Source organism: Coregonus clupeaformis, chromosome 29 (genome assembly GCF_020615455.1).
Source record: "Coregonus clupeaformis isolate EN_2021a chromosome 29, ASM2061545v1, whole genome shotgun sequence".
Taxonomy (NCBI): Eukaryota; Metazoa; Chordata; class Actinopteri; order Salmoniformes; family Salmonidae; genus Coregonus; species Coregonus clupeaformis.
This window is the reverse complement of record NC_059220.1, coordinates 54869969-54896962: the sequence shown is the minus strand read 5'-3', so window position 1 is coordinate 54896962 and position 26994 is coordinate 54869969. Positions and strand designations below refer to the sequence as shown.

Genomic DNA, 26994 nt, shown 5'->3' with positions numbered 1-26994 from the left:
AACAGATTTAAAAAATTGAATTCACTTTGAGCTGATTTCCTGGTGATTTTACAGTATTTTATGTCCAACCGCAAAAAAATTTGTAAAATAAAATTTGCTCAGCAAATTTCAGACAAATAAAATCACCCGTGGGCCGAATTTGGCCCGTGGACCGCCTATTGGGGAACCCTGCTATTTGGGGGTCTAGACAAGTAAATGTTAACTTTGCCAACATGGTATTGTTCAACAGATTTTACCTGACTTCCACTTCAACCACCTTTTCACAGGTTGTCACTGTGTTCAGAAGGTAGAGCGCCCCCATCTGAGTGAGTCTGTTATCATCGAGACTGCAGATAAAAACAGAACACAGCTGTACAAGCAAGCACAACTAACCCCCACAAAGATAGAACAGATGCATCTGCTACCACTGATAAAACAGGATTATCAGAGGAGGTAAATTGACAGACGTTTATCTTGATGAAACAGAACAGCACTAGCCGTAATGGAGTTCACTGTATGGACTGAAGGAAGATAGGCCATTGTAATGAGTCTTACTTCACTGAGCTGGCAATCCGCAGCCTTGGCAGAGAATCCACAAAGCTCTTCACTCCCTCGTCTCTCAGAAGGTTACTGGATAAACTGCATCGTTTAAAAGAAAGGGTTATTATCCATGATGAGAAAAGTTGGTAGAAAATGTGTTGAAAAACAGCCAAGATACTGTAACCCTAATTTTCAGCGAGGGAAAACACAGTTTGACCATTGAGCAAGGCATATACACTAGTAGTGTAAGGTATTTCTGTGAATACAGTGCAGTAGTTACGAGTACATCATAATTTATAAACACTGTTCTTTTTGCTAAAATGTGGACAGTGTGAAGCAGGAACAGGGATGTGTTTGAGGAGAGGGGACACAGACACTCACTCCAGGTCAGACAGACGAGGACACTTCTCCAGGATCCCAGAGAGTTTCTCCACATCCCCACTGCTCAGTGTGTACTGAGTGAGTCTGCAGAGGAGAGACAGACAGACAGACAGACAGACAGACAGACAGACAGACAGACAGAGAGGTTAAACCAGGTTACAGAGAGGAGAGAAAGTTGTAGACCACAACTCATGTAGATCACAGAGGTTATCTACTCTGGTCTTGAAGGAACTCTACATAAGATGTGGCCGATTTAAAAAACCACTTAATTAACCTACAACTAATTTCTGTAATGTAATATAACATGCCATGTAATATAGCATTTCTATATGTGGGAACAGTATAAGCAGAGAAAACACATTCACCTGCAAGTTGCTTGTTCTGCTTTCATGTTGACAAACTTGATGAAGGCTTCTCCTTGGGGCCTTAAAAGCACATCAATATTTAAGGTAATTTATGTAAACACAGTTAATATATATATAAAACCAAATGTATGAACCACATGAATGAACGATGACCTGAACATCCTGAGCCGTACATACCGGAGTTCCACAGCTCTGACACGTTGGCAGTCTATCAGAGATCTGACCAATAACAACGCTCCATCCGTAGACATCTGGACATGGCTCATACTATGGGAGGCAGGGAGGAGGCGAAGGAGAATGATGAGAAATGTATATCATTCACTTTCTAACCTTACCGGTGTTGTGACCCTGACATTATCATTACTGAGCAGGGTGACGCATACTTACTTGAGAAGCTGAAGAGATGTCATCTTAGGCAGGATCTTCAATAGATTTTCAATAGCCTCGTCCTTTAGGGATCCATGGGAGAAACTGATCACAATATCATGTTAGAAGACTGCTGAGAAAGGAACTACAACAGACATAATATTTTCAGAGGATTGGGAAGGAGGAAAACTTGTAACCTGGTAAGAAATAAAGAGAGAAGAGAACTCTGAAAGACAGAGACAGAACACTGACAGAGATAGAGGTAACAGTAGAACTCACTCTAGCTCCAGTGGGCTGGGACACTGTACCAGTCTTCTACACAGCTTGTTCATGTCAGTGGGCTGGATACCACTGTGAGTTACACTAAAACAAAAACATGTTTGGGATTATATTTCAGAGTTAAGTGAATGGGACATAAATTCAGTGGACAAGAAAAACTCAGAAACTATTTTTTCATGTTAAAGATGCACTATGCAGAAATCGCTCTGCCATTTCCTGGTTGCTAAAACTCTAATAGTTTGCCTAATTTCAGTTTATGTGTTAAAACAAGCAAGTATAGTGTAGAGAATCATTGTACCATCTAAACTGATGTGAAATATATTGTCCATAAACAAAAATATTGTATTTTCTGCAGTTTGAAGTTGCTGTACAAAACCGAAAGCAAAAGGCGCAAAAAACAAAACTTAAGCACGGGAAGCATAGAAATAGCGCACATAGAACTTATCTACCGCTTCTTAGACTCACTTTCAATGAGAATGATAGGTCTATTTTTTTGTGATAGAATTTTTATTTCATTTCATTTATATTGACAGAGTCACATTAACCCTCTGTCCCCCCACCCTCTCCCCGCCCACATTCAGTCATGAACTTAAACAAAAAATAAAAGAGTAGGACGCTAGACTTTTTACCCTCACCCCCTCCCCCTACCCTCTCCTCCCTCAGACAGAGCCCCGCCGACTCACACATTCAATAAGATGCAGAACAACTACAAGAGAAAAAGTGTGAAGCTCAGTAGCCCCCCCACAGGACAGTTGGTACTCAAGGTACTCAAGGTAATTCGATGTATGATTTTATCTTAACCACGCAGAACTCCAATAGTGAATGTTATGGCTTTTTGCGCGAAAGCTCTAATTGAGAATGACAGATCTATAACTCACATTATAACTACGTGAATTTGGTTGGGACGCCTAAAAAGTTACATATTGCTCTATGTCCTACCTGAGTTTCTTACACTGTTCCAATCCTGTTGATTGTATTCTGAAATGACAGAGATGCAGTGAACTGTTATTAGGACTACAACATCTTACTGAGTCACAGAATTGGTATTTCAACAGCAACATAGTCAGAAAGAGGAGCTATTATACAGTATATTGCTATTACTCTATTGCTCTATTACCTTTTACTGGAGTGGAATTTCAGGAACAGCTTCTTATTCCCCCCATGACTGATAAATATAAAATTTTTATAGTTACTCATCATCACAAATGCAAATATAATACTAGACATGATTTCAAACACTTTCTACCATGCCGGTTTCAAGCATGTCTGTTCGTGTACACATTTGTTGGTTTGTATAAGACAGTAATGGGATGTGAATACCTGACATTCACTTCACTCATGTTCCTGTGTGAGCACAGCGTTCCAGCTAGCAGCATCACCCCTTCCATGCTGACTGCATTCTCACTGACACTAAAACAAAATGAGGGTATACTGAAATTCCATGGTCAGAAACAAAGATTAAAAGGGAAAAAAACAGACAAAAAAGGAAGAAAAGGTAAATACATTTGGGTTGCTATAGCAATTCTTACTTGATTTCCTGTATGTTGCTAAGCTGAGGTAAGAGGTCCAACAACTTCTTCAGACCTTTGTTTTCCAGAGCATTGTTGGAAATACTGACAAAGGGAGAGACACAAACAGATCCTTGTATATGTGCATTCCAACAATTATCCTTATTGCTATTTCACACTCCAAAGCCTCTGTCACGCCCTGGCTCTGGGGACTCTTATATGTTGAGCCAGGGTGTGGAGTTTCTATGTGTTATTTTCTATGTTGTGTTCTAGTTCGTGTTTTCTATGTTGGCCAGGGTGGTTCCCAATCAGAGGCAGCTGATTCTCGTTGTCTCTGATTGGGAACCATACTTAGGCAGCCTGTTGGCACTTTTGTATTGTGGGATCTTGATCCGTAAGGTTTGTGTTTAACCCTAGGACTTCACGTATCGTTTATTGTTTTGTTCGTGTGTGTACTCATTAAAAGAATGTACGCTTATCACGCTGCGCCTTGGTCCGCTTATTATGACGATCGTGACAGAAGATCCCACCAAAAGAGGACCAAGCAGCGTGTCCAGGAACAGACAGCCTGGACTTGGGAGGAGATCCTGGACGGGAAGGGATCCTGGACTTGGGAGGAGATTCAGGCCGGAATGGATCGCCGTCCCTGGGAGGAGACTGTGGAGGCGCGCTACAGAGAGGAGCAGCGGCAACGCAGAGGGTACCGGCCGAGGAGGAAGCCCGAGAGACAGCCCCAATATTTTTTTTGGGGGGGGGGGCTAAAGGGGTGGTTGGCGGAGCCTAGAGGTAGAGCAGAGCCAACTCCCCGTACTCAGGCTAGGGAGCGTGAGACTGGGCAGGCTCCGTGTTATGCGGAGCCACGTACTGTGCCGCGAGTGTTCCGGCACAGTCCTGTACGTCCTGTGTCGTGCTAAGGTGGGCATGCAGCCAGGACGGAGTGTGCCGGCTCAACGCTCGTGGCCTCCAGTACCCCTCCTCGGTCCCGGATATCCTGCGCCAGTGCCACGTGCTGTAGCGCCAGTACGAGTGCACAGCCCTGTACGTCCTGTGCTGATGCCTCACACATATTGTGTGGAGATAGGCATTCAGCCAGGACGGGTTGTGTCAGCTCTCCGCTCCAGACCTCCAGTCCGCCTCCACAGTCCGGCCCGGCCCGTTCTGTCTCCCCGCACCAAGCCAATGGTGCGTGTTCCCAGTCCAGCCCGGCCCGTTCCTGCTCCCCGCACCAAGCCAGTGGTGCGCGTCGACAGTCCGGCCCGGCCTGTTCCTTCTCCCCGCACCAAGCCTGTGGTGCGTGTTCCCAGTCCAGCCCGGCCTGTTCCTGTCCCTCGCACCAAGCCAGTGGTGCGCGTCGCCAGCCCGATCCGGCCTGTTCCTGCTCCCCGCACCAAGCCAGTGGTGCGCGTCGCCAGCCCGGTCCGGCCTGTTCCTGCTCCCCGCACCAAGCCAGTGGTGCGCATCGCCAGCCCGGTCCGGCCTGTTCCTGCTCCCCGCACCAAGCCAGTGGTGCGCGTCGTCAGCTCGGTCAGGCCTGTTCCTACTCCCCGCACCAAGCCAGTGGTGCGCGTCGCCAGCCCGGTCCGGCCTGTTCCTGCTCCCCGCACCAAGCCAGTGGTGCGTGTCGCCAGCCCGGTCCGGCCTGTTCCTGCTCCCCGCACCAAGCCAGTGGTGCGCGTCGCCAGCTGCTCCACACCGGAGCCTGAGCAATCCGCTCCACCGGTGTCCAGTCCAGCTCCGGCCAGCGGGGCCAGACCAGACCAGGGGCGCTACGGGGGGGTAGCGAGAGAGTGGTGGTCACGCCCGGAGCCGGATCCGCCTCCGAGGTGCAATGCCCACCCGGCCCCTCCCCTGTTGGGTTTGGTTGGCGCGGTCGCAGTCCGCTGTCCTTTGGGGGGGGGGTACTGTCACGCCCTGGCTCTGGGGACTCTTATATGTTGAGCCAGTGTGTGAAGTTTCTATGTGTTATTTTCTATGTTGTGTTCTAGTTCGTGTTTTCTATGTTGGCCAGGGTGGTTCCCAATCAGAGGCAGCTGATTCTCGTTGTCTCTGATTGGGTACCATACTTAGGCAGCCTGTTGGCACTTTTGTATTGTGGGATCTTGATCCGTAAGGTTTGTGTTTAACCCTAGGACTTATCGTTTATTGTTTTGTTCGTGTGTGTACTCATTAAAAGAATGTACGCTTATCACGCTGCGCCTTGGTCCGCTTATTATGACGATCGTGACAGCCTCTCTCTGAGCACACTTACTCCAGCATAGTCAAAGCAGAGCAGTCTCTCAGATTCCCACACAGACGGTCCAAGTGAGGGGGACGAAGAGCACAGCCAATCAGACTGCACACAGGGACCATGGGAAAAGAGGATGAAAAGCAGAGACAATGTCATGCCACTTACAGTACAAAACCATTATCCACATCATTAGTAATATACAAGTGAAAATATTGTACATACCAAAGTCTCTTAGAAATCTTGTATTTCTCTATCCCACTAGAAAAAAGCATGGACACACGAACAGGGTCTTGCAGCCTGTCATGGGGATGCATGGGAAAAATGCATAACAGTGAGTGGTAACCCACTGGGCATTGTTGTTTCCATGTCATTTCAATGAAATTACGTTGAACCAACGTGGAATAGACATTGAATTGACGTTTGTGCCCAGTGGGAAGGCTCTGAGAGGAATTTACAAGACATTCTAAAAAAAAGTTGTATAATAGTTTGGGCCTACAGCAAACCTCTTGACAGGCGAGACACCCTCTGAATAGTGAAGCCACCAGGAAGTGATGGTGTAGTGTGGTGGTTTTAGTCTGGTTGCAGTTTACACACACAGAAAGGGTGCTGTCTATATTGGCTCTATCTAAGAAAAATAATGGGTGCTATACACAACATACCTGATGTCCACTTGAACCACATCAGGACATACAGACAGGAAACTGGTCAGAATCATCAGCCCATCAACAGATATGTGGCTGTTATTCAGACTGTCAAGACACAGACAATAACCGTATTAGGCTACATAACTAGTTTCAAACATAATATGGGACAGGCACAAGATCATGACTTTATAAAAAGTATAACACTTAAAATAAAATATCAGTCTTACACAATCTGTTTGGAGATGTACAGCTTCTGTAGAGAGTCAGTCAGGGCCTTGAGAGTATCAGCCTTCATGTGGCCTCCTGACAGACTGCAGGGGTCACAACATAGCACCAAACAGAAAGTCAGATTCTCTTGACTTATTTAGTGTCTTTACCCACAGTGTGATGTGACTTGCTCAAGAACACTGGGTACATTTTTACTTACTCTAGGACAGAGAGGCCAGGACATCTTGATAGCAATTGACACAGTCTGGTCATCTGATCAGTATTCAAACTGCAGTTTAACAGGCTGGATGACACATAAAGAGAGGGAAAAAACAACAGCAATGTTACTCCTGGTATTCAAAAGCTCAAGTGAGATCTGTACATTATAACATATTCTTTATAAGAACAAAATAGAGAATATCATACCTGACAGTCAGCCCAACTTCTTTCTTAGAACTTGAGACAAATAGAAAGGGAGATAAAAGAGATAAGAGAGAGGCTGATTGATACAGTACAGTAGATTTCCCTCAATGTGGTATTGATAAAACAATGAAACAAAAGCAACGTTCTCTCAACAAGAACATGAAACATTAGCTTGATTTTCATGGGCCTGTTGGTACGCCAAACATAGAAAAAATTAATTAAAGTTATACATTCTTTTATTTCACTTCACTAAAACGCAAAACTCACCCTTGTATGTCTGAGCTTGGGAAAAACAGGACGTTGATGTCCTTCATTTCACTGCAAAGAGAGATAAAACATAGTTTACCGGTATATACTAACCAACACTTGTTTTTTTTCTTCAGTTTTGATAAAGTATGCAAGTTTTTTCTCAGAACTGGAGTCAATTAACTGAAGGTTCTATTTAGGAACACAAGAAGTCTCTAACCACTGGGCACACACTGGTTGAATCGATGTTGTTTCCACGTAATTTCAATTAAATTACGTTGAACTTTTCAAGATGGTGGGAAGCATGTCTTTTTTCTGTTTTGTTTGATCAGTGTTTGTAGCTGAAAGGTTTTTGGGGGATTTTTGTCTCCATTTACCTTTGTTTCATCTGGCTGTGAACACATTGGACAATAGTGCAATATTGCACACAGAGTTTTTAAGGAGACATACAAAACAGGTCTACTTGGATATACCTGGGCACCCTACTCTGCACTGGGGCATTATCTGAGCAGAAACCGGCCAACTGCTGCTTTCATCCTTCCACTTGACATTGTGCCTTCCACTTGACATTGTGCCTTGGATATTTTTGGACTACTGCCAAACTTGAACTCCACTTGGATTTACTATTTTTGACTCTCCCATGTCCTGGTGTAGCACTTGTCGCCCTCCTGGCATTCCACTGACCTTTACTGGAAACTACACTACCGGTCAAAAGTTTTAGAACACCTACTCATTCAAGGGTTTTTCTTTATTTTTACTATTTTATACATTGTAGAATAATAGTGAAGACATCAAAACTATGAAAGAACACATATGGAATCATGTAGTAACCAAAAAAGTGTTAACCAAATCAAAATATATTTTATATTTGAGATTCTGGAAATAGCCACCCTTTGCCTTGATGACAGCTTTGCACACTCTTGGCATTCTCTCAACCAGCTTCACCTGGAATGCTTTTCCAATAATCTTGAAGGAGTTCGCGCATATGCTGAGCACTTGTTGGCTGCTTTTCCTTCACTCTGTGGTCAGACCCATCCCAAACTATCTCAATTGGGTTGAGGTAGGGGGATTGTGGAGGCCAGATCATCTGATGCAGCACTCCATCACTCTCCTTCTTGGTAAAATAGCCCTTACACAGCCTGGAGGTGTGTTGGGTTATTGTCCTGTTGAAAAACAAATGATAGTCCCACTAAACCCAAACCAGATGGGATGGCGTATCGCTGCAGAATGCTGTGGTAGCCATGCTGCTTAAGTGTGCCTTCAATTCTAAATAAATCGCAGACAGTGTCACCATCAAAGCACCCCCACACCATAAAACCTCCTCCTCCATGCTTTACGGTGGGAAATACACATGCGGAGATCATCCGTTCACCCACACCGTGTCTCACAAAGACACAGCGGTTGGCACCAAAAATCTCCAATTTGGACTCCAGACCAAAGGACAAATTTCCACCGGTCTAATGTCCATTGCTCGTGTTTCTTAGCCCAAGCAAGTCTCTTCTTATTATTGGTGTCCTTTAGTAGTGGTTTCTTTGCAGCAATTTCGACCATGAAGGCCTGATTCACACAGTCTCCTCTGAACAGTTGATGTTGAGATGTGTCTGTACTTGAACTCTGTGAAGCATTTATTTGGGCTGCAATTTCTGAGGCTGGTAACTTTCATGAACTTATCCTCTGCAGCAGAGGTAACTGTGGGTCTTCCATTACTGTGGCGGTCCTCATGAGAGCCAGTTTAATCATAGCGCTTGATGGTTTTTGGGACTTCACTTGAAGAAACGTTCAAAGTTCTTGAAATGTTCCGTATTGACTGACCTTCATGTCTTAAAGTAATGATGGACTGTCGTTTCTCTTTGCTTATTTGAGCTGTTCTTGCCATAATATGGACTTGGTCTTTTACCAAATAGGGCTATCTGATGTGTACCCCCCTACCTTGTCACAACACAACTGATTGGCTCAAACGCATTAAGAAGGAAAGATATTCCACAAATTAACTTTGAAGAAGGCACACCTGTAATTGACATGCATTCCAGGTGACTACCTCATGAAGCTGGTTGAGAGAATGCTAAGAGTGTGTGAAGCTGTCATCAAGGCAAAGGGTGGCTATATGAAGAATCTCAAAAATAAAATATATTTTGATTTGTTCAACACTGTTTTGGTTACTACATGGTTCCATATGTGTTATTTCATAGTTTTGATGTCTTCACTATTAATCTACTATGTAGAAAATAGTACAAATTAAGAAAAACCCTTGAATGAGTAGGTGTTCTAAAACTTTTGACCGTTAGTGTACATCCCCTCCAAGGTGCTTCTCTGCTGGCTATCATACTGGTAACATGGCCTCCATTGCGTTGCTGATGGGCCCCAGCATTCAATCGCATTGAGTAAGTCACCGCTCTCTCCTTGCTGTTGTTATGCTGGCAAATTTTGTGCCTTGGTTGTGTTTATTGTGGGTCCTAGTGCTGGCTGGTTTCTAGTCTGTGGTTGGGTTCTGGCTTGCTGCCTCTAACTGTGGTGATCCTACAAACGGTGTGTTTCAATCTAACTGACTATCACACTGTGTGGATTGATTGACTTATAGCTGATTCCTCAACAACCTATTTTATTTGCGTGGATTTTAACAGAATTGTTCCAAAATGGCGTCTACCACTTTCTGCCATTCGGGGAAACTGACTTTTTCCAGATTGGCAGCAACCACCTTCAGAGACTACGGTGAACGTTTCATCCCATGTAGGAGCTGCACCTACTTTTCACAGTTCCGGGATAATATTGTCCGGACAAATTTCCAATATGGAAACTGTCAGCTTATTGTGGAATATATGTCTGAGCTGGAAGTCCAGAGTAAGCAAATTGAGACATTGCAGCGTATCCTGGATAGGTCCCACTCGAAGACCTTTTACTTTTCTACTGCTCAGCCTGGTTGTCGTGCCACTGCCTCGTCACCATGTTGCCACTCTCTGACTGACTGGCCAGGGCTGCCCTGCAGAGACCCCTCCCTAGTGAAGTCAGCTCTCCCCTCACATCTCACCTCCCCTCCCCACCTCTCGCTGAGAATAAAGGAGCAAGGACGCTTTATGAGGAGTTGGCGGATGCCACGGTTATCGATCCTGCATCCTAGTGGCGGCACGTCACACACCGTAAGCCCAGCGCAAGGCAGCGGTGAATGGGGCTGAAATGGCTTTGGGGGATCACATCCTGCTGACCAACAGTTTCGCCCACCTGCTTCCAGAGATTCCTACTCCTTCATCCTCTACCCAGTCTCCAGCCCAGGTTGTCTCTACCACATACAGTGCATTCGGAAAGTATTCAGACCCCTTGACCTTTTCCACATTTTGTTACGTTACAGCCTTATTCTAATATTGATTAAATTGTTTTGTTTTTCTCATCAATGTACACACACTACCCCATAATGACAAAGCAAAAACAGGTTTTTGCTCCAGAGCTCTCAGGACCTCAGACTGGGGCGAAGGTTCACCTTCCAACAGGACAACAACCCTAAGCACACAGCCAAGACAACGCAGGAGTGGCTTCGGGACAAGTCTCTGAATGTCCTTGAGTGGCCCAGCCAGAGCCCAGACTTTAACCCGATCGAACATCTCTGGAGAGACCTGAAAATAGCTGTGCAGCAACACTCCCCATCCAACCTGACAGAGCTTGAGAGGATCTGCAGAGAGGAGTGGGAGAAACTCCCCAAACAAAAGCTGAAGAACATCCAGGTACTTTCCACAGGTGCTGGAGCTGTAGGCAAATTCATGGAAAACAGAAAGTAAAACGCTGAACACTGCTGCTCATGCTCCCAGGTGATATTTATTTAAAACAACGTTTCGACCATTAGGTCTTCATCAGGCATCCATATCCCAGGTGGGGGTGGAAGGTCCTATATATAGGGGCAGTTCTCAGTGGTAAAAAATGTATAACATAGGTTCACAATATTAACATTCAATGTATCAAAATATATGATCATATACAAGGAATGTGATCAAAATGTACAGTAATATACATACAGTGGGGAAAAAAAGTATTTAGTCAGCCACCAATTGTGCAAGTTCTCCCACTTAAAAAGATGAGGGAGGCCTGTCATTTTCATCATAGGTACACGTCAACTATGATAGACAAAATGAGAAAAAATATTCCAGAAAATCACATTGTAGGATTTTTTATGAATTTATTTGCAAATTATGGTGGAAAATAAGTATTTGGTCAATATCAAAAGTTTCTCAATACTTTGTTATATACCCTTTGTTGGCAATGACACAGGTCAAACGTTTTCTGTAAGTCTTCACAAGGTTTTCACACACTGTTGCTGGTATTTTGGCCCATTCCTCCATGCAGATCTCCTCTAGAGCAGTGATGTTTTGGGGCTGTCGCTGGGCAACACGGACTTTCAACTCCCTCCAAATATTTTCTATGGGGTTGAGATCTGGAGACTCCAGGACCTTGAAATGCTTCTTACGAAGCCACTCCTTCGTTGCCCAGGTGGTGTGTTTGGGATCATTGTCATGCTGAAAGACCCAGCCACGTTTCATCTTCAATGCCCTTGCTGATGGAAGGAGGTTTTCACTCAAAATCTCACGATACATGGCCCCATTCATTTTTCCTTTACACGGATCAGTCGTCCTGGTCCCTTTGCAGAAAAACAGCCCCAAAGTATGATGTTTTCACTCCCATGCTTCACAGTAGGTATGGTGTTCTTTGGATGCAACTCAGCATTCTTTGTCCTCCAAACACGACAAGTTGAGTTTTTACCAATAAGTTCTATTTTGGTTTCATCTGACCATATGACTTTCTCCCAATCCTCTTCTGGATGCACTCTAGCAAACTTCAGACGGGCCTGGACATGTACTGGCTTAAGCAGGGGGACACGTCTAGCACTGCAGGATTTGAGTCCCTGGCGGCGTAGTGTGTTACTGATGGTAGGCTTTGTTACTTTGGTCCCAGCTCTCTGCAGGTCATTCACTAGGTCCCCCCGTGTGGTTCTGGGATTTTTGCTCACCGTTCTTGTGATCATTTTGACCCCCACGGGGTGAGATCTTGCGTGGAGCCCCAGATCGAGGGAGATTATCAGTGGTCTTGTATGTCTTCCATTTCCTAATAATTGCTCCCACAGTTGATTTCTTCAAACCAAGCTTCTTACCTATTGCAGATTCAGTCTTCCCAGCCTGGTGCAGGTCTACAATTTTGTTTCTGGTGTCCTTTGACAGCTCTTTGGTCTTGGCCATAGTGGAGTTTGGAGTGTGACTGTTTGAGGTTGTGGACAGGTGTCTTTTATACTGATAACAAGTTCAAACAGGTGCCATTAATACAGGTAACGAGTGGAGGACAGAGGAGCCTCTTAAAGAAGAAGTTACTGGTCTGTGAGAGCCAGAAATCTTGCTTGTTTGTAGGTGACCAAATACTTATTTTCCACCATAATTTGCAAATAAATTCATTAAAAATCCTACAATGTGATTTTCTGGATTTTTTTTCCTCATTTTGTCTGTCATATTTGACGTGTACCTATGCTGAAAATTACAGGCCTCTCTCATCTTTTTAAGTGGGAGAACTTGCACAATTGGTGGCTGACTAAATACTTTTTTCCCCCACTGTACAATATTCATACAATGTTCAATTAGGATAAAAAAGCACAATTTGGACATATTGAAACTATAAAAACGGTTTCAAGTCAAACTCCTCGTTAAGGCCAAGAGGAGACAGTGTGTTGAGCCTGTGGATCCAGAAAGATTCCCTTTGAAGAAGTTTCCTCTCAATGTCCCCTCCCCTGCGTGACATCTCTGATCCATGATAAATTGTCAAAATTTTTGAATGAAGGGGAAATTACAAAGACAGAATATGAGTACATGAAGGTTGACTGCCCAACCACACCTGTCATATACGCTCTCCCCAAAATTCACAAGAGCATGACACCAGCTATACCAGGCAGGCCCATTGTGAGTAGTAACGGATCTCTGACAGAGACTATCTCTACCTTTGTAGACTATGTTGTGAAACCCTGGGCGATCTCTCTCCCCACGTATACCAGAGACTCTATTGATTTTATTAATTTTTTGAAATCTGTGGACCATATACCAGAACATTCTATTCTGTGTACTTTTGATGTTACCAGTCTATATACTAAGATCCCCCATCAGGGCGGCCTAGAGGCCCTCAAGTTCTACCTCAATGAACGTCCCCCTAATGCTCTTCCCAGCACCAATTGTATTGTGGACTTGGCTGAACTGGAATTAACCTCCAACTATTTTCTCTTCAGAGGATACTTTTTCTTCCAGACAAAAGGGACAGCGATGGGGAGCACTATGGCTCCTAATTGTGCTAACCTATATCTAGGAATGTTTGAAAAACAGGTGGTGCTGAATCCAGACCTTAACCCCTTTCTCTCCAATATTCTCCTAATTCTGAGATATTTGGATGACATTTTCGTGATCTATACAGGGACCCAGGAAGAACTTTTGTAATTCCATGCTTATCTAAACTCTATGAATGAACACCTTAATTTCACCATTAACTATGACCTATCCCAAATCAGTTTTCTTGATGTGATGGTTATTAAGGATAAAACCTCCCTCTCTATAGGAAACCTACGGACAGGAACACACTCCTTAGAGGTGACAGCTTTCATCCACGTCCACTTATTAAAAGTCTCCCTATAAGTCAATTCAGTCGCATCAGAAGAATATGCAGCTCTGATGCTTCTTATCAGAAACAGACCACGGACCTCATACAGAGGTTTAAGGAAAGGGGGTACAAAGACAATTGGGTAAAACATGCCAATGATCATTTTGAAGGACTAACACAGCTGGAAAGCCTTCAACCAAAAGTTAAAGAAAAAGCAGAACATGTCCCCTCATGCTTTTCCCAATACTCACCATTGGGGAAGGCATTAAGGACATTATCAGGAAGCACTGGTACATTATTGATACTGACCCACAATTTAAACCCATTTTTAAATATCCGCTACGTATGGTCTTGAAAAGACCCCCAAACGTGAGAGACATTGTGGTTAAATCTGATTACCCACCAGAGAAAAGGGAAACTTTCTTGGACAAGGTTCCGGAGGGTAATTACAAATGTGCCCAATGTGCTCAATGCAGCTTCATGTACAAATGCAACTCATTTACCCACCCCCGCACAGGACAAAGATTTAAGATCAAAGGACTGATTCCCTGCATGTCCACCGATGTTGTTTACATGTTGAAATGTCCTTCTGGTCTGTCTTACATAGGGAAAACCTGCAGAAGCCTTAAGACACGGATCTGTGAGCACCGCAGCAATATACGGACAGGTGAGACAAAATATCAGGCTAAAAGATTACTATAGCTCTGTTGGAATCACTTTTATAGATAACTTTGACAACTTCTGGAAACAGAAGATACTATACAGGAAGAGTCCATCCAAATCATCTTGGCTCCTGGACTCCGTCCATGCATTTCAAGGCTGCGTTAAGACAATTAATTCTCAATGACCCAAGACCAGCTCAGTTAATCCCTACCATTGTGACAATGAGTTGTCATAATGCTGCATCAAATGTACATTATCCCAGGGGCGTTGGCAAAAACAATGTAAGTAACTTAATTTATGTCCCCCTAACTCCCCTGAATACCTCTGTTGATCCTACAGCTATTGTATGCAGTAATCATGTGCCTATGAACCAGAGTTACACTGTTAGCACTGAGGCGATGTGCCCTATTAGGAAGTCCACTGTGTGCAGCTCACTGTGCACTATCAGCTCCAATATAAATAACATGAGCAAGCCTACTTCTGATAAGCTTCACAGTAAAGCATTAAAAACAACCTAGAAAAGTGCTAAAAATAGCCCATATGAACATATGTAGCCTAAGAAACAAGGTTCATGAAGTTAATAACTTTCTTGTAACAGATGACAATCATATTCTGACTATCTCTGAAACTCCCTTAGATAATACCTTTGTTGTAGCAATACATGGCTATAACATCTCCCGAAAATACAGAAATGCCAACAGGGGCGGTGTTGTGGTCTATATTCAGAACCCCATTCCTGTTAAGCTTAGAGAGTATCTCATGTTAAATACTGTTGAAGTAATATGGCTACAGGTTCATCTGCCTCACCTAAAGCCCATTCTTGTGGGAAGCTGCTATAGACCAGTCCTAACTGTCAGTATCTGGATACTATGTGTGAAATGCTTGATAATGTATGTGATATCAACAGAGAAGTATATTTTCTGGGTGATTTAAATATTGACTGGCTTTCATCAAGCTGCCCACTCAAGTAAAAACTTCAAACTGTAACCAGTGCCTGCAACCTGTTTCAGGTTGTCAGTCAACCTACCAGGGTAGTTACAAATAGCACAGGAATGAAATCATCAACATGTATTGATCACATCTTTACTAATGCTGCAGAAAATTAGCTTTAAAGCAGTATCCAAATCCATAGGATGTAGTGATCCCAATATAGTAGCCATATCTAGGAAAACCAAAGTTCCAAAGGCTGGGCTTAATATAGTGTATAAGAGGTCATACAATACGTTTTGTAGTGATTCTTATGTTGATGATGTAAATAATATTTGCTGGTCTGTGGTGTGTAATGAGGAGCAACCAGACGCTGCACTTTACACATTTATGAAATTACTTATTCCAGTTTCTAATAAGCATGCACCCATTAAGAAAATGACTGTAAAAACTGTTAAATCCCCTTGGATTGATGAGGAATTGAAAAATGGTATGGTTGAGAGGGATGAGGCAAAAGGTATGGAAAATAAGTCTGGCAGCCCAATTGATTGGCAAACGTACTGCAAGTTAAGACTAAACCAAATAAAAATAAACTATACTATGAAACAAAAATAAATGATATAAAGAATGATAGTAAAAAGCTTTGGAGCACCTTAAATGAAATTTTGGGGAAAAAGGCAAACTCGGCTCCATCATTCATTGAATCAGATGGCTCATTCATCACAAAACCCACTGATATTGCCAACTACTTTAATAACTTTTTCATTGGCAAGATAAGCAAACTTAGGCATGACATGCCAGCAACAAATGCTGACACTACATGTCCAAGTATACAGTGGCTTGCGAAAGTATTCACCCCCCTTGGCAATTTTCCTATTTTGTTGCCTTACAACCTGGAATTAAAATTGATTTTTGGGGGGTTTATATCATTTGATTTACATCATTTAGCAGACACTCTTATCCAGAGCAACTTACAGTTAGTGAGTGCATAGATTTTTATTTTTTTCATACTGGCCCCCCTGTGGGAATCGAACCCACAACCCTGGCGTTGCAAACGCCATGCTTTACCAACTGAGCTACAGCCCTGCCAGCCATTCCCTCCCCTACCCTGGGCCAATTGTGCACCGCTCCATGGGTCTCCCAGTCACGGCCGGCTACGACAGAGCCTGGATTCGAACCAGGATCTCTAGTGGCACAGCTAACACTGCAATGCAGTGCCTTGGACCACTGCGCCACTCGGGAGGCACAACATGCCTACCACTTTGAAGATGCAAAAAAAAGTTTTGTTGTATGAAACAAACAAGAAATAAAACAAAAAAACAGAAACCTTGAGTGTGCATAACTATTCACCACCCCAAAGTCAATACTTTGTAGAGCCACCTTTTGCAGCAATTACAGCTGCAAGTCTCTTGAGCTATTTCTCTATAAGCTTGGCACATCTAGCCACTGGGATTTTTTCCCATTCTTCAAGGCAAAACTGCTCCAGCTCCTTCAAGTTGGATGGGTTCCGCTGGTGTACAGCAATCTTTAAGTAATACCACAGATTCTCAATTGGATTGAGGTCGGGGCTTTGACTAGGCCATTCCAAGACATTTAAATGTTTCCCCTTAAATCGCTCAAGTGTTGCTTTAGCAGAATGCTTACGGTCATTGTCCTGCTGGATGGTGAACCACCGTCCCAGTTCTCGGGGTGATGAGAGGTGTTGGGTTTGCGCCAGACATAGCGTTTTCCTTGATGGCCAAAAAGCTCAGTTTTAGTCTCATCTGACCAGAGTACCTTCTTCCATATGTTTGGGGAGTCTCCCACATGGCTTTTGGTGAACACCAAACGTGTTTGCTTATTTTTTTCTTTAAGCAATGGCTTTTTTTCTGGCCACTCTTCCGTAAAGCCCAGCTCTGTGGAGTGTATGGCTTAAAGTGGTCCTATGGACAGATACGCCAATCTCCGCTGTGGAGCTTTGCAGCTCCTTCAGGGTTATCTTTGGTCTCTTTGTTGCCTCTCTGATTAATGCCCTCCCTGCCTGGTCCGTGAGTTTTGGTGGGCGGCCCTCTCTTGGCAGGTTTGTTGTGGTGCCATATTCCTTCCATTTTTTAATAATGGATTCAATGGTGCTCCGTGGGATGTTCAAAGTTTCTGATGTTTTTTTATAACCCAACCCTGATCTGGTCTTCTCCACAACTTTGTCCCTGACCTGTTTGAAAAGCTCCTTGGTCTTCATGGTGCCGCTTGCTTGGTGGTGCCCCTTGCTTAGTGGTGTTGCAGACTCTGGGTCCTTTCAGAACAGGTGTATATATACTGAGATCATATGACAGATCGTGTGGCACTTAGATTGCACACAGGTGGACTGTATGTAACAAAGTATGTGACTTCTGAAGGTAATTGGTTGCACCAGATATTATTTAGGGGCTTCATAGCAAAGGGGGTGAATACATATGCACGCACCACTTTTCCGTTATTTATTTTTTCGCATTTTATGAAACAAGTTATTTTTTTCATTTCACTTCACCAATTTGGACTATTTTGTGTATGTCCATTACATGAAATCCAAATAAAATCCATTTAAATTACAGGTTGTAATGCAACAAAATAGGAAAAGCGCCATGGGGGATTAATACTTTTGCAAGGCACTGACCAAATTATGAAAGACAAGCATTGTACTTTTGAATTCTGTAAAATGAGTGTGGAAGAGGTGAAAAAAGTATTGTTGTCTATCAACAATGACAAGCCACCGGGGTCTGACAAGCTGGATGGAAAATGACTGAGGATAATACCGGACGATATTGCCGCTCCTATTTGACACATCTTCAATTTAAGCCTACTAGTAAGTGTGTGCCCTCAGGCCTGGAGGGAAGCAAAAGTCATTCCGCTACCAAAGAATAGTAAAGCCCCCCTTTACTGGCTCAAATAGCCGACCAATCAGCCTGTTACCAACCCTTAGTAAACTTCTGGAAACTATCTGGTGTTTGACCAGATACAATGCTATTTACAGTAAACAAATTGACAACAGACTTCCAGCACGCTTATAGGGAAGGACATTCAACAAGCACAGCACTTGACTGATGATTGGCTGAGAGAAATTGATGATAAAAAGATTGTGGGGGCTGTTTTGTTAGACTTCAGTGCAGCTTTTGACATTATCGATCATAGTCTGCTGCTGGAAAAACGTATGTGTTATGGATTTACACCCCCTGCTATATTGTGGATAAAGAATTACTTGTCTAACAGAACACAGAGGGTGTTCTTTAATGGAAGCCTCTCCAACATAATCCAGGTAGAATCAGGAATTCCCTAGGGTAGCTGTTTAGGCCCCTTACTTTTTTCAATCTTTACTAACGACATGCCACTGGCTTTGAGTAAAGCCAGTGTGTCTATGTATGCGGATGACTCAACACTATACATGTCAGCTACTACAGCAACTGAAATGACTGCAACACTTAACAAAGAGCTGCAGTTAGTTTCAGAATGGGTGCAAGGAATAAGTTAGTCCTAAATATTTCCAAAACTAAAAGCATTGTATTTGGGACAAATCATTCACTAAACCCTAAACCTCAACTACATCTCGTAATGAATAATGTGGAAATTGAGCCAGTTGAGGTGACTAAACTGCTTGGAATAACCCTGGATTGTAAACTGTCATTGTCAAAACATATTGATACAACAGCAGCTAAGATGGGGAGAAGTCTGTCCATAATAAAGTGTTATTCTGCCTTCTTAACAACACTACCAACATGGCAGGTCCTACAGGCCCTAGTTTTGTCGCACCTAGACTACTGGTCAGATGCCACAAAGAGGCAGTTGGCTCAGAACAGGGCAGCACAGCTGGCCCTTAAAAGTACACGGAGAGCTAACATTAATGATATGCATGTCAATCTCTCATGGCTCAAAGTGGATTAGAGATTGACGTCATCACTACTTGTTTTTGTAAGAAGTGTTGACAAGCTGAATGTACCAAGCTGTCTGTATAAACTACTAGCACACAGCTCGGACACCCATGCGTACCCCACAAGACATGCCACCAGAGGTCTCTTCACAATCCCCAAGTCCAGAACAGACTATGGGAGGCGCACAGTACTACATAGAGCCATGACTACATGGAGCTCTATTCCACATCAGGTAACTGATGCAAGCAGTATAATCAGATTTCAAAAATAAGTAAAAAATACACCTTATGGAACAGCAGGGACTGTGAAGAGACACAAACAAAGGTACAGATACACGCATATGCATATATTGTAATATTGTTGTATGGTGGTATTATACATTTTGTATTGTAGATATGTAGTGGTGTAATAATGTTATATGATGTACTATTTTATATTTTGTTTTATATGTAATGTAAGTGCTTTAATGTGTTTGGATCCCAGGAAGAGTAGCTGCTGCCTTGGCAGCAGCTAATGGGGATCCCTAATAAATACAAATACAAACCAATGTGGAATAGACGTTGAATTGACGTCTGTGCCCAGTGGGTATTGTCTACTCAAAAACATACTCAGCATAGACTTCCTGGATGGAGGGGCAGGAAGTCATCTTCTCTAGAAGGGTGTATATACTCTCCAGAGAGCAGCCATTCTTCCCCAGCCTGGAAACATACAACACACACAGGCTTTTTAACAAAAGTGCAAGCTTGCTCAAATGTAGAAATAAGCTACCCTTAATAAACATAAAGGGCTAGGATCATGCAACACATATGATCCAGTCAAGGAAACAACAAACTCACGAGACAGAGGCCAGACTGGGCAGCTTCGGAATGATGTCGGCGATCTCCCTGACTCCTCTGTCGGTCAGGCTGTTGTCACTGAAGCTGTCACACAGACAACCCAAATCACTTAATACAATGCAAAACCTGTTCAATACGGACTTTATACAATGCAAAACCTGTTCAATACGGTATCAGACCAACTGTACTATCATGGCAAAAATGGTACTGTATCTTTAACCAAGTTTGGTTAGTTCCTGATAAAAGGGTCTATAAAATCTTAGAGTCGTGGTAATAATCTTTGGTTGTTACGGTAAGTGAATAATCATTTACTTGAGCTCTGTGATCTGTGGACAGCTCTCCAGGGCTCTGGCGAGTTTGGCAGCTCCCACATCAGTGAGGTTACCACAGATAAACCTGGGGAAGAGGAGCATATTTATTCACATCACACTTAGACATTCACACACAAAAAAACAACTTAGAAAGTTGGTCCTTTCAAAACTGAGTTACTCAGTTAAGAAGGACTCACTCAAATCTTTTCAAGGTTGGTAGTCTGGGGAGGATGCAAGACAGTTTATCTGCAAATCTGTCATCATACTTGCGGCTTCGAAAACTGAGGGATTGTAAAAAATAAAAAAAAAGAAGAGGAGAAGAATTTAACTTAGTTTCATGCAGGATTATTCTTGTTTAGTACACAATGTATAAATGAGTCATGAACTCACATTAGGTAGTCGATGTGCTGACACCTGGGTAGAATATCGAGACACTCTAGTTCCATAGAACAGGCTCCAAAGTCCAGCCCCATTCCCACTCCAGCAGACGATACAACAAAGGCCAGGGAATCCAGATCCACAGGGTTCAACGTAATGTTCCTTAGCTCAAAGCACGGTCGCGACCCCACCACCTCCCTAGCCAGGTGGGCATCCTGGGTCTCCTGGATACAGTGGCACAGCTCCACTACCTTGGGCCCAGTCAGGTTGGTGCTCACTGCCAGACTCCGGAGCAACTTGAGAACCAGTGCCTGGCGTTTCTTTACCCACCCCACAGCCCCTGCTCCCTCAACCAGCTGGAGCAGGTAAGGAAAGCAGGCTGGCGCAGCAAGCCCACACACGTAGAGGTGGAGGGAATCAGTGAAGACCGTCTTGGGGTCTGATTTCGTGGTCCAGCGGGTCTTGAGGTTGAACTTCTTCCTAAGCTGGGCCTCTGTGATGTCCTCGCTGGTCATGATGTGTAGCGCACCCATAAACTCTTGCATGGTGAGGTGCATGAACGTGTACCCCTGGCCTTTAGATCCATCCTCATGGGTCAGGTCCACCTGTGAGAGGAGACCAGTCTTGGTGACGAAGTCCAACAGGTCTGGTGGAACCTCTTCAGAGAGAAACACAATCCTGCTGTCCTCCAGACCCCTCATGGCCATGCAGCTCAGCTGTGTGACCTCTGCCCTGTGACTCTGCATCAGGGGCGTGACTGTCCCTGGGCATCGGCTCAGAAAGGCACAGAGGATCTGGAGGTAGACCTGGGTGAGGGTGGTTGGCAGCTGGGGCAAAGCCTGGGACTGGGACCCACCACTGGAGAATATGTGATCCAAGCACACACAGCAGATATGGCAGAGAGCTGGCAGGTAACACATGGTGAGGAGATGATGGTTGGCCAGTAGGTGACTGACTGCCTTCTCCTTTAGATCCAGACCCTTGTCCTGGAAGTACTGTTCAGCATATTCTTTCACAATGCGCCGATTGAAGCCTAGCAGCTCCCCAATGCAGTCCACAGAGCTTTCCAGATCTGTCACGTCCCGAGGCCTGCAGGTAATCAACAGGGTGCATCCTGGGAGGATCCTGCGACTGCACAGCCCTGAGATCAGCTCTGACATGGGTAGAGGGCACCGTGGGTCGAATGGGCTGCTCAGGCTCCCTGAGTGGGTGATTTTAGTATGAAACTCATCGTAGCCATCAAAGATCCAGCATATTTTCTCAGGGTTGTGGAGGATGAAGTCAAGCACAGCAGCACCCTCCTCCTCCCCACCCTCTGGTGGGAGGAAGAAGAGAAAGAGCAGCTCTTTCAGAGACAGTGGCCGAGCCACGAGGTTGAGCTGGCGGAACTCTAGCAGGACCAGTAGATGAAAGGAGGGGAAGGCATCCTGAGCCCAGCGCTGTCCAAGGCAGTGCATCAGTAGTGTCTTCCCTGACCCTGCCTGCCCCAAAAGCAATGTGACCCGGGCTTCTGAACCCAGGAGGGAGTCAACGGTCACCCTGTCCTCCACAGCTCCCTCCTGGAGCTCTGGTGGGCTCAGCCCTCGATCAGCCCTGTCTCTTGGTCTAACCAGGGTTTTGTGGCGCAGACTGACCCAGGCCTCTTCCAGACAAACCTCCTTCACCACACCCTGCATAACCCTCTTCCATCGCTGCAGTAGACATCTCCTCACAGCAGCCTTGTAACTTTCTATGTGGTCTGGATACAAATAACATCTTATAAATGAACACTAAACATACTCCTGACCTGAACACAACAACATGACAATATGTTTTTGAGATGTTCATTACTTTCTTTAAAAAATATATTTTGTGACTGTGTACTAATTTAGAAACAACTCATAATAGGGAGAGAATGACTAATTTCAAGTAACAGAGATCACACAGTACACAAGTCTTTTCAAATTCAAAACCCATGACAAATCTTATTGAGACATTAAAATGATTATGCAAACTCTGAATTATGCAAACTCTGAATTACTGATTTTGGGAGATTTTAACCTGGATTGGCTTTCACCAGTATCCGATAAATTAAAATACATTTGTACTGAGCTAAATCTAACTCAGCTGATAACTAAACCAACCCGTCCCAACTTTAAGAATCCAGTAAAATCTACTCTATTAGACATTATTCTAACAAATACCCCCCATAAATACATAGCCAGTGGGGTTTTTTCAAATGATATCAGTGACCACTGCTCTATTGCTTGTATTAGAGATACCAGGCTGAAACACTCTGATCCCTGTATAATCTCTAAGAGAAATTATAAACATTTCTCACAGCAAGCTTTTATCCTTGACTCATATCACTCTGAGCTTTTATCCACTTGCTGCTTTCTGGACCCGGTTTTAGCCCTTGCTTTTTTCTCTTCTATTGTTACCTCTATGTCTGATAAACATGCCCCGCTTAAGAAGCACAGAGTAAGAAACCGAACCAGTTCTTGGTTCTCTCCTGAATTGTCAGGTCTTTTTAAGCAAAAGAATCGGGCCTGGGCCTTGGCGAGGAAAACAGGTACTCCAGCTGATTGGCTGTTTTTTAGGCAATTGAGAAATAAATGTACTGCAGCTGTCAAAAAGGCAAAATCAAATTACTTCCTTAATGCTATGACAGATTCTGCAGGAGATCCTGCAAAATTCTGGAAAACCGTTAATTCACTGAAACGGGGGAATTCTGCTGTTTCTCTTCCTAAGCAAATTATCTCAGACTCCTGTATTCTAAGTGAAAAAAGTGATATATGTGATGCTTTTAATAAGCATTTAATCTCTGCTGGTTTTTTATTTGAAAGGAAAAGTGGCCATTGTGGTACTGGCCAGTTAGTTGATTTTTCGTCTTGCTTTTCAACCGTTACTCTGAAAAATGTTAACCCTGTTTTTAGTTTCCAGAAAATAACTGAAGCAGAGGTTCTAGCTGCCCTGTGTGCCATTGATACTAAGAAATCCTTAGGCGCTGACAATTTAGACCCGTACTTACTTAAGTGTGCTGCACCTATCATTGCTGGTTCAGTGACACACATTTTTAATCTAACATTAAGCACAGGAAATATCCCTAAGGTGTGGAAAGCAGCTTTTGTTCTGCCATTACATAAGGCAGGTGACGGTAGTGATTTGGATAACTATCGACCCATCTCTAGGCTCCCTTGTCTGGCAAAGATCCTAGAATCTATAGTCAACAAACAGTTACAATCTTTTCTTTCTGTTAACAGTATTTTTAGCACCAATCAATCTGGTTTTAGATCTAAACACAGTACCACATCGGCCACTATGCTTGTTGTAAATGATATTGCAAATGCCTTAGATGATAGAAAGCACTGTGCTGCGTTGTTTGTAGATTTGTCAAAAGCTTTTGACACTGTAGATCATCCTATCCTTTTGAGTAAGCTGTCATCTATAGGACTGGGCACTGATGCCTGTCGATGGTTTTATGACTATCTTAAAGATAGAACTCAGGCCGTCATGGTCGACGGGGTCAAGTCTGACCCCTTACAGTTACTTAAAGGGGTCCCTCAGGGTTCAATAATTGGCCCACTATTGTTCTCACTTTATATAAACAATATTGGTGATGATGTCAGATATTGTAAATTCCATTTATATGCAGATGACACAGTGATGTACTCTATTGCTCCAACAGCGGACCAAGCTTTAATGCAGTTGGAGTCTGATTTTAGGATACTACAGGGGTCTCTTTTACAGCTTAAACTTGTTTTAAACGCTAAGAAAACAAATGTCATGTTTTTTTCTAGGTCTAAACTCTCAATTAGAATCACTTTTGTAATCACTAGCTTGGATGGTACTCAAATCAAACAGGTCTCTGCATATAAATACTTAGGGGTATGGTTAGATGATAGGCTTTCTTTTAAAAAACATGTTACTGAATTGGGAAAACAGCTCAAATTCAAGATAGGGTTCCTTTACAGAAACAGGGCTTGTCTGTCCTCCGTAAATAGAAAACAAATTGTACAGGCTACTTTTATGTCTGTTTTAGATGATGGTGATATTATCTATATACATGCATCGGCAAACACATTAAAACCACTGGATGCTATTTACCATTGTGCACTCAGGTTTATCACGGGTGATAGTTACAAAACTCATCACTGTATCCTATATCAACATGTGGGTTGGGCCTCTCTATCTGTGAGGCGAGAGCAACATGCTCTCTTGTTTATTTATAAAGCACTTCTTTTAAAACTACCTCCATATATATCATCATTAATTTCCACTAGATATACTAATTTTAAAACCAGATCACAGATGTGGATTACATTAGAGACTCCTGTGGTCTCCACAGAGTTGGGTAGGACTGCCTTCAGTTCCTTTGCACCTTATTTATGGAACAAACTGCAGATCCAACTTAAGTTAGACACTCTGGTGTCCCTTGCCCATTTAAAAAATGTTATGGAGGATCAATATGATGTTGTTTGTGATTGTTTCTGTTGAATTGTGTTTTTGTTTTGTATGTTTGAAATGTTTTTGTCTGTATGTCTAAAACTGTACATGTCAACATGTTTACACAGGGCACAGCCGTAAAAGAGATCCAGGTCTCAATCTGTTTTTTCCCTGTTAAAATAAAAATAAAGTTAAAAAAAGACTGGTGTTTACCTAATCGTGGGCGTTTCAGACAGCACTCTTGAGATGGCATATACTCATCAACCAGGGTATGACTGTTGTTTTCAACGACTTCTTCTGAGAAGAATAACAAAATGGAGAGAACCCAATAATGGAAATATAGGGGAAAACCAAAAAAAGACGAAGCACAGTGATTAAACGGCATTGAATATGACATCCTCCCTGTGGATATATAAGTAATGTCTAAGACAAAACAACTCTTTCACTTCCATATACAGTATGCATCTAACTATTTTAATGCCGTTTTTAGTGTCATCTGATTTTGGACCTTTGATCCATTTTTGGCATGAATATCACACAGAGGTGTCATCTTACACTAACAATGAAACACTTCATATCCCCTTACATTAGTATTGAAAAGAGGGTAGACAACAACTGCACTAAAATATGATGATTGATTGATTACCTGGGGGTTCACTTGCTGGTGTAGGCCAAGGATGAACTGTACAGTCAAACAAATCAAACTTTTAATAAATGCTATAACTAAAAGGCCTAACTCTATCCACTGAATTACTGTATTGTCAGTGGGTGTTTATTGATTATTAGGTGTCAAATCAGTCTAACATGAGGCATGGAAATGGAAAGGACACCCCACCCTGACTCATATTGACATCTTCCCCATAAATGCATAACTAGGCTATAATGTGGTATTCTGGATGGTCAATATGGGCAGGCACATGCACATCACATACATACTTACTAGTCACAGACCCGGCCACAGACATCAGCCGTGATTCCAGAAGCATTGGCATGTTCTCGCAGAGCATGCAAACCATTTGAAGAAATTGGCGACAAATAGCAGGGTCTGCAGTCCTGAAGTAATTCAACAACCCCAGGATGCGCTCTCTGTGGCTCGCAAGTTGCACTAGCCGCTCCCGCGCACTGATGTCCATCATTTCATAGAGCATGGTGAGATGGCCATCATCTTGATAGCTCAGAATGTCTGCCAGCTCATGTGTCTCCTGTGTCAATACAGTCTGGACATCTTCCTCTGTTTGTACATCTTCCATTGCCATCAGCTGTACAAACGTTGGCAAATGAATGAATGAATTAAACTTCAAATTTGATTACGTTTCACCTACACTCTTAGAATTAGTGGTCTCAAGGAACCATTGCTATTCAATGGTTCATATTTACATTTTTGTCATTTAGCAGATGCTCTTATCCAGAGCGACTTACAGTTAGTGAGTGCATAAATTTTCATATTTGCCCCTTTCGGTTAGTTGAGGGGTAATTGGAGGAACCTTTAATGGTTCAATACAGCAATGGGTTCCTGGAGGAACCCTGGAGTGAAGGCGTGGCTTTAAGATAGATCTTTTTTCGGCCACCCGTTAGGGTAAATGTCATTCCTGTTCATCTGTTCTGTTGTATTGTCTTCATATGTTAAGGTTGGACACTGACAGTTTTGGAGCGTCAGTGAGACTAACAGAGGTGTTCCTCAAGAGCCTACGCAAATCCCAGAGTTGGAATAGTTACCAATAGTTTTATTACTGTATGTAATCAGAAATGTTAATATTATTAATATTATATTAGAATATGTAATATGCATAAATGTTGAA

At 43.2% G+C, this 26994-nt stretch overlaps 1 protein-coding gene across 4 annotated transcripts in view; it reads right to left on the bottom strand.

The window, feature by feature from the left end:
• The window catches only part of LOC121576661 (protein NLRC5), a 41277-nt gene that overhangs the window by 9841 nt on the left and 4442 nt on the right, over positions 1 to 26994 (bottom strand). For 2 of the 4 annotated variants that reach the window (XR_006002507.2, XM_041889995.2), the window contains exons 2-27: positions 26136 to 26454; positions 25842 to 25877; positions 25409 to 25492; positions 20783 to 22508; positions 20590 to 20673; positions 20394 to 20477; positions 20082 to 20165; positions 19854 to 19943; positions 7187 to 7237; positions 6923 to 6952; positions 6717 to 6800; positions 6517 to 6600; positions 6305 to 6394; positions 5868 to 5942; positions 5667 to 5750; positions 3440 to 3523; positions 3231 to 3320; positions 3028 to 3075; positions 2850 to 2888; positions 1911 to 1994; positions 1653 to 1736; positions 1443 to 1532; positions 1266 to 1325; positions 901 to 984; positions 535 to 618; positions 237 to 326 (exon numbers count right to left, since the gene is read on the bottom strand). Coding sequence is in view for 3 of the 4 variants with exons in the window: in XM_041889995.2 (XP_041745929.2) it covers positions 237 to 326; positions 535 to 618; positions 901 to 984; positions 1266 to 1325; positions 1443 to 1532; positions 1653 to 1736; positions 1911 to 1994; positions 2850 to 2888; positions 3028 to 3075; positions 3231 to 3320; positions 3440 to 3523; positions 5667 to 5750; positions 5868 to 5942; positions 6305 to 6394; positions 6517 to 6600; positions 6717 to 6800; positions 6923 to 6952; positions 7187 to 7237; positions 19854 to 19943; positions 20082 to 20165; positions 20394 to 20477; positions 20590 to 20673; positions 20783 to 22508; positions 25409 to 25492; positions 25842 to 25877; positions 26136 to 26451 (3839 nt within the window). In the remaining variant the exon portion in view is untranslated. The remainder of the gene's footprint in view (positions 1 to 236; positions 327 to 534; positions 619 to 900; positions 985 to 1265; positions 1326 to 1442; positions 1533 to 1652; positions 1737 to 1910; positions 1995 to 2849; positions 2889 to 3027; positions 3076 to 3230; positions 3321 to 3439; positions 3524 to 5666; positions 5751 to 5867; positions 5943 to 6304; positions 6395 to 6516; positions 6601 to 6716; positions 6801 to 6922; positions 6953 to 7186; positions 7238 to 19853; positions 19944 to 20081; positions 20166 to 20393; positions 20478 to 20589; positions 20674 to 20782; positions 22509 to 25408; positions 25493 to 25841; positions 25878 to 26135; positions 26455 to 26994) is intronic. The other 2 variants (XM_041889997.2, XM_041889996.2) reach the window with 2 other exon arrangements.